Source organism: Diabrotica undecimpunctata, chromosome 7 (genome assembly GCF_040954645.1).
Source record: "Diabrotica undecimpunctata isolate CICGRU chromosome 7, icDiaUnde3, whole genome shotgun sequence".
In the NCBI taxonomy this organism is placed as follows: domain Eukaryota; kingdom Metazoa; phylum Arthropoda; class Insecta; order Coleoptera; family Chrysomelidae; genus Diabrotica; species Diabrotica undecimpunctata.
Window position 1 is genome coordinate 22,498,561 of NC_092809.1, and position 11,366 is coordinate 22,509,926.

The following is an 11,366-nucleotide window of genomic DNA, read 5'->3' on the forward strand; positions in this document are numbered from 1 at the left end:
TAAAGTTCTATGTTTATTACTAATTTCAAAGATAAAATTTTTTAAATTTACTTTAAAAATGGTATTTTTTACTTTAAAAATTAAAAATTAAAAATTGTTTTGTTTTCTATTTATACATCTAATTTCTAAGATAGCTCGAGAATTCTTTGGCCACCACGTATCATAATCATTTTTCTGATTTAGCATCAAACTGTTACTTAGGTGTCACATTATTTAAATGATTTTTCGGAGTTTGGTAAATATATACTGCTACCCTTCATTCCAGAATGTTTTTGGCATATTAGCTTCTATCATTAAGGTCGATTCAAACACATCAGTCCCGTCACAGTCCCGGCGCCAAACCGGTTCCGGCTGGTCACAGAACTATTCGTTCGTCTATTCGCACACACCCGAAATGCATCAGTCTTCGGCGACCAATATGTTGAAAAGATGGAAAGTTTCTCGGATGAAGAATTATTTTATTTTGTTCACTTGTACCGCCCGTCAGGTTCCCGGCAAAACCAAAAAATTCGTCGCTGAGATTATAAAATCGGCCGGGCGATAGACGTGTCGAAACCTGACTGCTGGGAAACTGTTCGTCAACTGATGAATGTGAATGCCGGCGGCATATTTCTAATAAAGAATATTTTGTATGACGGATTGTTCGGTTCGGCGCCGGGACTGTGACGAGACGTGACTGATGTGTTTGAATCGACCTTTACTCTTGCTTTGTCCATTGAACTCCTACTGAATCTTTCTGTTTTTTCATTATGTTTTAGGGTATAGGGTGTGGTTCAAAGTCGCTATTGTATAATTTTTTCAACCTCAATTTCCCTTAATTAACATACTTAAAAACAAACATGACTTCTTCATATTTCATAAACCTACCCATCCTGACACGACTATACACAATTCATCATCTCATCCCACATAACATAAACCGGCAGCCTATCATAGTATGTTACGTAGATTAACAGAAATTCCGATGTCAAAATACAACTTCGAGACAGAATTAAATGTCATTAAGCAAATAGCAGTAAACAATGGATACAACGAACAAACAATTAATAAAATTTTCAATCAAAAACTACACAAGAAAGCCCTGAAATTAGTATTTCCACCACCAGAGAAAAAACCCAGTACCTTCTGCTCGATTACATATACAGGCAAAATATCAACAAAAATAGCCAAACACATAAAAAAGAAAGGAATAACACCAGCTTTCAGAACAAATAACAACTTAGGCAAATATATTAAAAACAACAAAAGCCATAATAAAAAGCATTCACACGGTGGTGTATACAAACTTAAATGTGGCGACTGTCCAAAAACTTACATCGGTCAAACTGGTAGAAATTTTAATAAACGAATAGCGGAACATAAAAGGGCTTTCAATAATAGAAAAACAGATTCTACATACGCACTTCACCTTCTAGATCATAATCATTCTTTTAATGACGAATTTAAAATTCTTCACATTCAAAATAAAGGCCTTAAGCTATCTTTGTTAGAATCTATGGAAATTAACATATATAAAAAACTCAAATATAATTCTGAATGACCAACTTGAGACAAACAGTTCTCCCCTCCTCAACCTATTTTATTAAAGACTATAAAGTGTAAACGCATGCCAAAAATAGATCACTTGAGAAAGGCAATCAGTCGAAACAGCTGTAGTGATAAGAGTTTATAATAAATTTTGTGGAAGTTTTTGAAAACAAAGTTTTCAGTGTTTTATTGTTACATAAAATGAATTTCCATCAAGTAACTGTCGAATCCATCAATTATTTAAAACTTTAATGTTTCTTACACCTATTTGCATATTACTAGTAGAGTAAATTAAACCGGCTTTCTATTTTGTTCGCAGCTTTTTTACAATTTGTTAGTCACTAGCGGATAGTAAAAAAGTTCGATGACACGGTTCTACTTTACAAGCTACAATCCAGTGAGTTCGCTAACATCTTGCAAACTCGCCTCGTAATACGGGGCGCTTAAGGACGAAAAGGACCAAAATCGTTTTTCGAATATTTATGATTAAACTTATATGTACTTAAATCTTTTATTGAATCATCGAATTTCCTGAAATATCAGGTGGTTTTAATGCTAAATATTATTTTATAACTAAAATTAATATTGGTAATACTTCCCAAATGAATATCCGTAATCCAGAGCACAACCACTTCACTAAATGTGTAGACAGTTTTCCTACCTGGCGAAACTGAATTCAAATTTTTACCACTGTGCCTTCTAAAACTTTCAAAGCAGCTTGATCAATTACTCGGCAAGGGAATCTAAAATATGCATTCCACCTGCCGTTCATCACGCTCAAAATTCGTAGTGAATTCAGTTTCTGGTACTCCAAACAGAGTAAAGAAATAAAACATAATGACGGTATTAGATTCTTGTTTTGATACAGGGCAACGGCAAACCGCTTATACGTATTTCGACCTCTTTAGGTCTCATCAGAGCGGTATATGCCCCTGCTCTGAATCGAAACAAAATCTATCCCGTCGTAGACCAATAATTATCGAAATATCTGTTTACAGAAATGTTACACTTTACAGATCCTAGTGGTCATTGCACAATAACTAGCGGTAGTAATTCTGGTTGGACCCTAATGGATGCCTTTCTATTGGGCATAATAAAAAAAACAATTGTTATTTTAGGTGATATGGAAATTGTGGGAAAAGGTCCTACGGAGGGCATAAAATGTGTACTAAAATATATTCCTTATTCCTATTTTACTCGAGATTCTCAAAGACGAGTCAAAGGTGTGGTAATGGATGCAGAAGGCAATGTAAAATGGATCATTAATGGTACATGGGACGATCAAGTGGAGATAGCACCAGTTACTGGTAATACAGGTACCAATGGAAATGCTGTTTATGAAACAGGTTCATCAGTTGTTGCTTGGAAACGACGACCACCACCGCAGGACTCTGAAAAGTTAGTAATAATAACACGGTATTTATGTCATTCATAAAATACATGATTTATTTAAAAGTTTGAGCATAGATAGATGTCTTTAAAAATATTTTCAAATATACAGTAATTTCATATATTGGTAGGGTGGAATAAACTTATCTTTTTTTTAATAGAACACCCTGTATATTTTTACATTTTTGGACTCTTCTTGTTTAAATTCAAATATGGTTGTGTAAATTAATCGATACATTTGTCCTCCCTGTATCCCTACGACTCCTCTATCTCCCTTGCACCTATGGGGGAATGGACCACTCGCGATCGTCGATAAGATGGAACAGACGCAACTCGAAAGTGAACCAATGTACACTTATTAAATTCGTTTTGTTCGTTGTTTCGTAAAATGGTGTAAACCGTGGTAATCAACTTCAATTACCGGTAAGTTCTACCTAGTTTTACCTGAACCTATACATTGTTTTGATTGTTTATTGCAACCATTCATTGTTCATTCATCTCTCCAGGCTATCAAAGGTCTATAGACCTTTCTATCAAAAAGATATATTTGATGTTAATTTAATTATTATTAATTATCTCATAATAGTTCATTGTTTATTTAATTCGCCACAGTTCTCGATGTTCCGGTTTTTAAAATATAAGATTCTGCAATGTTTTACGAGGTACTTTAAAATATAATTACGTTTTTTTTTTAATTTCGTAACAACATGAACACCCTGTAGAATTATAGAGTTTGAATAAAATAATGTTTAATTTTATTCCTAAGCCAAATTTTATTCCCATAAACCAAATTAATATTAGATTAAAAAAAAGTAAATTTTTAGTCCTTATAATGTTAACCATACCTTGGTATTCTCATCGGTAAATAAACTAATACATTAGATAGATAATATACTGTTATTTCTTCTTCTTAATTCAATATGGCATCATTCTTCTTCTTCTCGTAGCACTACAACTCGGGGTGGGTCTTAGCTGACTGCACAACCCTGTTTCATCTCGAACGGTCTTGTTCCCGTTGTTCTTAAATCTGACCATATGTTATCTCTCCACCGCATTCGTGGACGTCTCAAGTGCCTTCTCCCTGTCGGTGCTTCCCCGAGATTAACTTGGAAAGGCGGTTCTTAGGGAGCATATGGATGTTGAAAGGGCATCTTAGATGTTGTGATTTAATCTCTTGGACGACGTCGCTAGCCGTATATATCTGTTTGATCTCAGCAATTGTTCCTATTCGGTTAGTATTCGGGTCGTGATCAGATCCGAAGATCCTTTTAAGGATTTTTTCTCAAAACATCTCAGTATTCTTTTCATTGCTTTGTGTTGTGGGGGCTATATATACATCTGTTAATATGGCATCAAGCTGCGTCCTAATATTTTAGTGTTTTGTTAAACACGAATGAAAATGATGATTTCCTATTAATTTCCACATTGTTTAGATTTTGAGTGGGTTTTGCTCACCTTAGATTTTTTATGAATAGATTACTAGTTATGTATTCGATCTATTTGTCCTCGGCGTCATTGTTTTATTACTGTCATGATTTATGTGTATAATATGTACGTCGTTATTTGCCACACTTTTTGTAATTATGTTTTTTTTCTCGAAAATATGTCTGATAGAATATATTTTAGGTTAATTTTTGTTTTCCTATTTTGCTGTACATTTAATGTTAACGTATAAAATTTCTTTTGAACAATGGTTTATTTGCCTTTTCTTTTACTTAGGTTTTACAATTTTACACTTTTGGCTGCCCAGCTTAATGAACCGGAAGAAGGTGTAGCTCCAACTGACTCCAGATTGAGGCCTGATCAGAGGTTAATGGAGGAAGGCTTGTGGGAAGAATCAAATAAAGAGAAAATTCGTCTGGAAGAGAAACAGAGAGCTTCCAGAAGACAGCGAGAGGCAGAAGCTGAAAAAGCTGCTGCCGAAGGTAATATCTCAAATTTATAATAGATTTTAAAAGGTTCTCAAATTATTTTCTTTTGGCATGTCTTAGTTAAATATTGTTACGACTGATAATCGAGTGGCAGCTGTGGGTATTTGGAATCACCCTTAAACTAGAAGTGTCATAGGATGACATTTTAGATGGAATGTACGCGAGGACATTGGAGGAGCGAGGGTTTTGTCAAATTATTTAATTTTTGAATATCGGTTAGTTATTTCAGTATTTTATACGTTTTTAATAATGAGTTCGTAATCCACGTGTTTCAAGAAAACCACGGTACAAATTGGTGTCAGAAGTGGGATGTCTTAGTGGCCAAGCTCAGACGATTATTAGTTGAAAATGACGAAAACTAGAGGTCAAAGCGATTTGCCGACGGATTCTGGAGATATTTCAGAGTCCCTTCCTCCTACTAAGATCCTTCATTACTAGCCATGTTGCAGGGTCTGATGACTACATTGCAAGAAAATTTAACAATTAAGATAACCGAAAAACACAGCTACAATCACGGAACAGTTAGATGGTCTTAAAGAAGACATGTTCGTCAAATTGGCAGGGCTCAAGACGACGATACAGGAAACTAATTCAGAACTTCATGCGGAACTGCTTGGTACTACTACACAACTGCGTACAGAGATACAAGAAGCCGCTACTGAGACCACAACGACAGAGATACAAGAGGTTGTGAATGAGAATACCTCGCAACTACGAACGGAGATGCAGGAATTGGACCGCAAGTTGAGAGATGATGTAGTCTAAATAATGACTCAGTCAAATGTTGCACCTATTCCTCAATTTGCACGTCATTCCAGCGCAGCTTAAGTCAAACCACCAACATTCGATGGCACGACTAGTTGTTCAATTTATCTGAAACAGTTTCTTGCAGCTGCACAAGCCATTTCGTGGTCAGATTAAGAAAAGGCCCGAATAATTAATCACAACAATTACGCTGTTCGATTAAAGAAAGAAAGGAATTTCAATGGGTACTGTCGAGGGTGTAACTAATATCAGAAATTATATTGTACGACCACAAAAATTACCAATAGCTTCAAAATTAACAGCACCGCTTCAACTCCTATACCAGAAGTCTAGTGAACATCTCGACAAAAATCAGAAGGACAAACTTTACGAACTGCTGCAAACGACCCGAACTACAGGCGAACGAAGGTAACCCAACATCGAATAAACACTGGAAATGCTGCTCCAATCAAACAAACTCCTAGAAGAGTCCCGTTTGCAAAACGAGAAGAAGTCGAGACAATGTTAAAGGACATGCAGGACTAAGGTGTAATAGAACCATCACAAAGTCCATGGAGTTCCACAGTTGTCTTGGTGAAAAAGAAGGATGGCTTTACTAGATTCTGTGTGGATTACAGGAGATTAAAGGATGTTATGGTCAGGATTTGGAAATACATCCATTTTCACATATTGATGACACCTTGGTTGCTGTGACTGGAGCGAAATGGTTTTCAACATTTGAAAAGTGAATATTGGCAAGTGGGAATGGGTCCAGCAGACACAGCCAAGACAGCGTTTTCGACTGGCCAAGGTCTATAGAATTTCACTGTCTTGCCCTTTGGTCTTTGTAATGCCCCAGCCACCTTTGAATTTTTGATGGAGGTCGTGTTGAGAGAATTACATTGGAAGATTTGTCTCATCTACTTAGACTAAGTAATCGTTTATAGCCAAACTTTTGACGAACATCTCCACAACCTTACCAGTGTTTTTAAAGAATTGAGAAGTGCGAATCTAAAATTGTATCCAAGAAATGTCAGTTATTCCAAAAGCAAGTGGCCTTCTTTGGACATGTGATTTCATCTGAGAGAGTGACCACCGATCCTGAGAAAATATAAACCGTTAAGAGCTGGCCAGTCCCTGTAGACAAGCATCAATTGAGATCCTTTTTGGGGTTGTGTTTGGAGGATTTGCTGGCATTACAAAACCTTTACATAAGCTAACGGAAACAGACGAACAGTTTAACTGGAATGTACAGTGCTAAAAGGATTTTGATAGACTGAAAGACTCCCTCACCACTACTGACTGCACCAATACTATCATCACCACATTCCAAGGCAAGTTTCATAGTCGACACTGATGCTAGCAACGTGGGTCTTGGTGGCGATCTTTCACAAAATAATCGATGGGACAGAACAATATGGTCGCTAAAAAATGTTCGGAAGACCATTAGGCGAGGCAATGAAGCAATAAACCTATCAAATTTTTGCAGTTGAATGGATCTCAATGAAACTTTTTGCATTATTCAACAAGGAAAATGCGTTTTCCAAAGTGTATTTCAAAATCATGAAAAATAATAAATTTTGACCTGGCCTCGTCTTTAGGAGTTTTGTGAAAATTTGATACAAATCTCAGGGGTTTTTTGAGTCGCCGAAAACTAATATAATGACGGCGATGGTGTGCGAGGGAAATACTGCCCAGGTCGGGCATCGTTTCCTAGAGTTTTGTGGATATACGATACAAATCAATGCAAACTCGTTAGTCGGGGATTTTTTGGGTTGCTGGACACGGGGATTTTGGACTCGCTGAACCCTAATATCATATCGACAATAGTGTTACGACGACCTCAACTCCTTTAGTTTTGTGTGAATTCGATACAAAATCAGTGTAAACTCGTTACTCATGGGTTTTGGAATCTGGAACACTAATATCATGTCGGCGATGGTTTCCGAGGTACTTGGTGCCAAGGATGGGCCTCGTCTGCTGGAGTTTGTGCATCGGAGACTCATTGTGTATGGAATTTTCCCAAAACTCTAGATAACAAGGCTCGTCCTGGGCAGCAGTTGCCTCGACAACCATCATCGACATAATATTAGTGTTCAACGACCCCAAAAATGCCTCAGCTGTTGCCTCGCACACCATCATCGACATAATATTAGTGTTCAACGACCCCAAAAACGCTTAAGTAACGAGCTTTACTGATTTTGTGTCAAATTTCCACAAAACTCCAGTAGGCAAGGTCCAGTTGCACCTGGTGCCTCGGAGACCATCGTCCTATTCATATTCGTATTCAGTGACACCAAAAACCCCCGAGTAGTAATATTGAACTCATTTCCGTCAATTCTGTCCGAATTATAAATTTATCAATTTTCATTTCCGCATCATCATTTTTGTTCACAAAAATGCCTTAATTCTTACTAATCGAATGCAATAAGTTTCATTGAGATCCATCCAACTGCAAAACTTTGGTAGGTTTTGGGCTTTTAACTGCTTCATTGCTTCGCCTACTGTATATTTAAATAATTCCGTTTTGATTTACACTTCGATCTCGTCAATCTCCTGAATAGGAGAGAGATATATTTTATTTCTGTAAAATTTGAATTAAACTTGTGCGTTTGGTAGTAATTATTGACCTATCAATTTATCGTATTCTATCTATTTATTGTAGGTCGTCCATATCCCCCATATAAACCATTGTGGTTTGAACAAATGCGAGAAGATGACTCGGACGTTATTCATCATGTTTATAGAGGAACCTACTGGGAATGTAAAACTAAGCAAGACTGGTCACAGTGTCCTGATATATTTTAGTAGAAGCTACATTACTATTTAAATTTTGAACAGGTTTCTTACTGTTGTTCCCTATCAAATATTTTTAGTATATACTTCTATGGAAATGTACAGGTAATGGATATAATCAAGTATAAAGTTTTTTGTTAACAAGATCTACTAATTACTGAATTATGTATTTTCATGTAAATATACTTGTATGGTTTTTGTAAATATTGAGAATAATTTAAACAATCATAATATTCAGGTTTACAGCTTTTTCTTAATATGTGATAATGTAAATATATTTGCTTATGCAATTTATCCGCCTTTTATTTACTTGCGACTAAAGGAGTGAGACATCTTTATCTTAGTAAATAGTCTAGGGGCAAGGGGGGTTTCTCGGCCGATTGAGGTCGATGAGATTTTACAACTGATTTTTATCTTCAACATCCGCATTTTTTGACAGGAATTTCTTATATTGCTATTTAATTGTTTAAATCCTTGTAAATAATAAACAAACCAAATAAACTACGAAAAATTAAAATTGGTCCACCATTAGATGCCGAGATATTACAAATTTGTTATTAAAAAATAAAAAATTATCGACCATATCAGACATTTTTGCTTATAACTTTGCTTTTGCCCAACTTAAAAATATTTAAAGCACCTCATTTTAAAGCTATGATTATAAGCTTTTAAATGAATTTCGAAAAATTAAACTTTATCAATTTTGACGAAGTTATAAAGTTTATAGTATACAATTTAGGTGTAAAAAAACAATCGAATGCTTATAACGATTTTTCGGTGGTATGAGATCAAAAACTGTAGAATCATGTTAATGAGGACTATAGATAGTACAATGGAAAACGAACATTTTGACCTTTTTTTTTAATTGGCATAGACTAGGTGTCAATGTAAAGATGTTTGGATGTAAACCAAGACATCTATGTAGGTTTCATAGATTTTGAGAAGGCTTTCGATAAAGTCAGACACCAAAAGCTGTATGAAATCCTAAGAAGCAAAAACATCGACAGTCGCGACATTAACATCATATCCAGGTTGTACTGAGGACAAACAGCAAAAATCAAAGTTGATAAAGACTCGTCGAGGTGTGCGTCAGGGTTGTGTGCTTTCTCCACTATTATTCAATATATATAGCGAAACAATATGTCAGGAAGCGCTCCTAGAGCAAAACATTGGTATGAACATTAACGGAGAGTTAATTAACAATATACGATACGCTGATGACACGCTAATAGTAACAGATAACCTAGCAAATTTACAGTTTTTGATGGAAAACAAACACCCATACCAAAAAGTATGGTCTAAAACTGAACATCAAAAAGATTAAATTCATGATTGTAACAAAGAAGCTATACACCAATGTGAATTTAACCATAAATAATCAGCCAGTTGAAAGAGTTACGTCCTACAAATATTTAGGGGTTTGCTTCACTGATACTAATGACCAGACAAGAGAAACAAGAGGCGAATAGAGATAGCGAGACAATCGTTTGTCAAAATGAAAAAGTTCCTATGCAGCCGGGACATAAATATAAACTAAGAACGAGAATGTTAAGGTGCTATGTTTTCTCAGTTCTGCTGTACGGCATGGAAGCCTGGACACTGAAAAAGATAAACATCAAAATCATTGAGGCATTCGAGATGTGGTGTTACAGAAGAATGTGGAAAATACCATGGACAGAAAGAGTAACAAATCAAGATGTTCTGCTGAAGATGGGGAAGGAATGCGAAGTCATAAAAACTATACAAACGAAAAAACTGGAATATCTTGGCCACATAATGAGAGGAGAAAAGTACTCTCTGCTTAGACTCATAATCCAAGGAAAAATCTCGGGAAAGAGAAATGTGGGACGTGGGAGGATTTCCTGGTTGCGAAATTTAAGGGAGTGGTATGGGTGCAGTTCAATACAGTTGTTCAGAGCTGCAGCCAACAAAGTAAAGATTGCTGTGATGGTAGCCAACCTCCGATAGGAGACGGTACTGCAAAAAGAAGAAGGTGTCAATCAGCCAGTTACAACATGACTAACCCTTTCGATACTGTTGCCGTAAAAGTACGATTTTCAGCTTTGATGAGCGAGCGCCGTACTATTACGCAAATTAATCTCCATCGTTCAGGTTCTGTCACCATACATTTTTAAGTATTTACATCTTTTTACATCATAAAACGAATATAAACAAACTGCCAACAAACGAAAAACGAATTAACCACTTCAATATAAAGAATGTAAATTACTGAGTGGCTGTCTCCTTACTTGCCAAGATAGCCAAGGATATCTTGATTAGATTGAGGTGCGATACACAGTAGTGGAGAATTTTTCTTCGATCAATATTTATTTGTCAGATCTTGTTCATTTAATACTACTATATTTGAATATAGATTACTGTTGGTTCTGGATATTTTAAGAAGAAATTTGTCTGCAAGGAACTGCCTTGATGATTTAAATGAGGCTCAATAGCTTCTACATGAAGAGGTTCGACTGGGGTTGTTTTCATGGCACCAAGACATACAGGTAAGACTGAGTTCTGCAAGATATCTATTTTGTTTAAAATCTGTGAACTAGCAGAGTCGTACAAGATACATCCATAATCCAATATGGACCTGATATAGGCACGATAGAATAGTAAGGCGGTATTAACGCCAGCTCCCCACCAAGTCTTAAGCCCGCCACTCACGTTCCAACGGCGCAGTACGATTTTGTCGAATGCAATTGCAGTACAATAATGTTGAAAATCGGATGGGAACACACACGTACCGATTTTGCAGTATGAGTTTTACTTTCAAATCAGAAACATGTCAGATAACGATATACTTTTAGCGGCTTTTGCTTTTTGTAAAAACGAAAAAAATACAAGAAACGTAGGTGGTCGTACAAAGATTGGTTGCTGAAAAGTTATACATACTGTCACGTACATTTATTAGAAGAATTGTCATTATATCAAGATAATTTTAATTCCCTTTTGTAACATGTTAGAAAATTATTA

At 36.0% G+C, this 11,366-nt stretch overlaps 1 protein-coding gene across 2 annotated transcripts in view; it reads left to right on the top strand.

The window, feature by feature from the left end:
* Positions 1-8,679, top strand: part of Osbp (oxysterol binding protein) — a 72,948-nt gene extending 64,269 nt beyond the window's left edge. For both annotated transcript variants that reach the window (XM_072536851.1, XM_072536852.1), the window contains 3 exons: positions 2,646-2,925; positions 4,636-4,841; positions 8,257-8,679. In XM_072536851.1, coding sequence (XP_072392952.1) covers positions 2,646-2,925; positions 4,636-4,841; positions 8,257-8,399 — 629 coding nt within the window. In that variant the 3' untranslated portion in view covers positions 8,400-8,679. The remainder of the gene's footprint in view (positions 1-2,645; positions 2,926-4,635; positions 4,842-8,256) is intronic.
* The last annotated feature ends 2,687 nt before the right edge of the window (positions 8,680-11,366 follow it).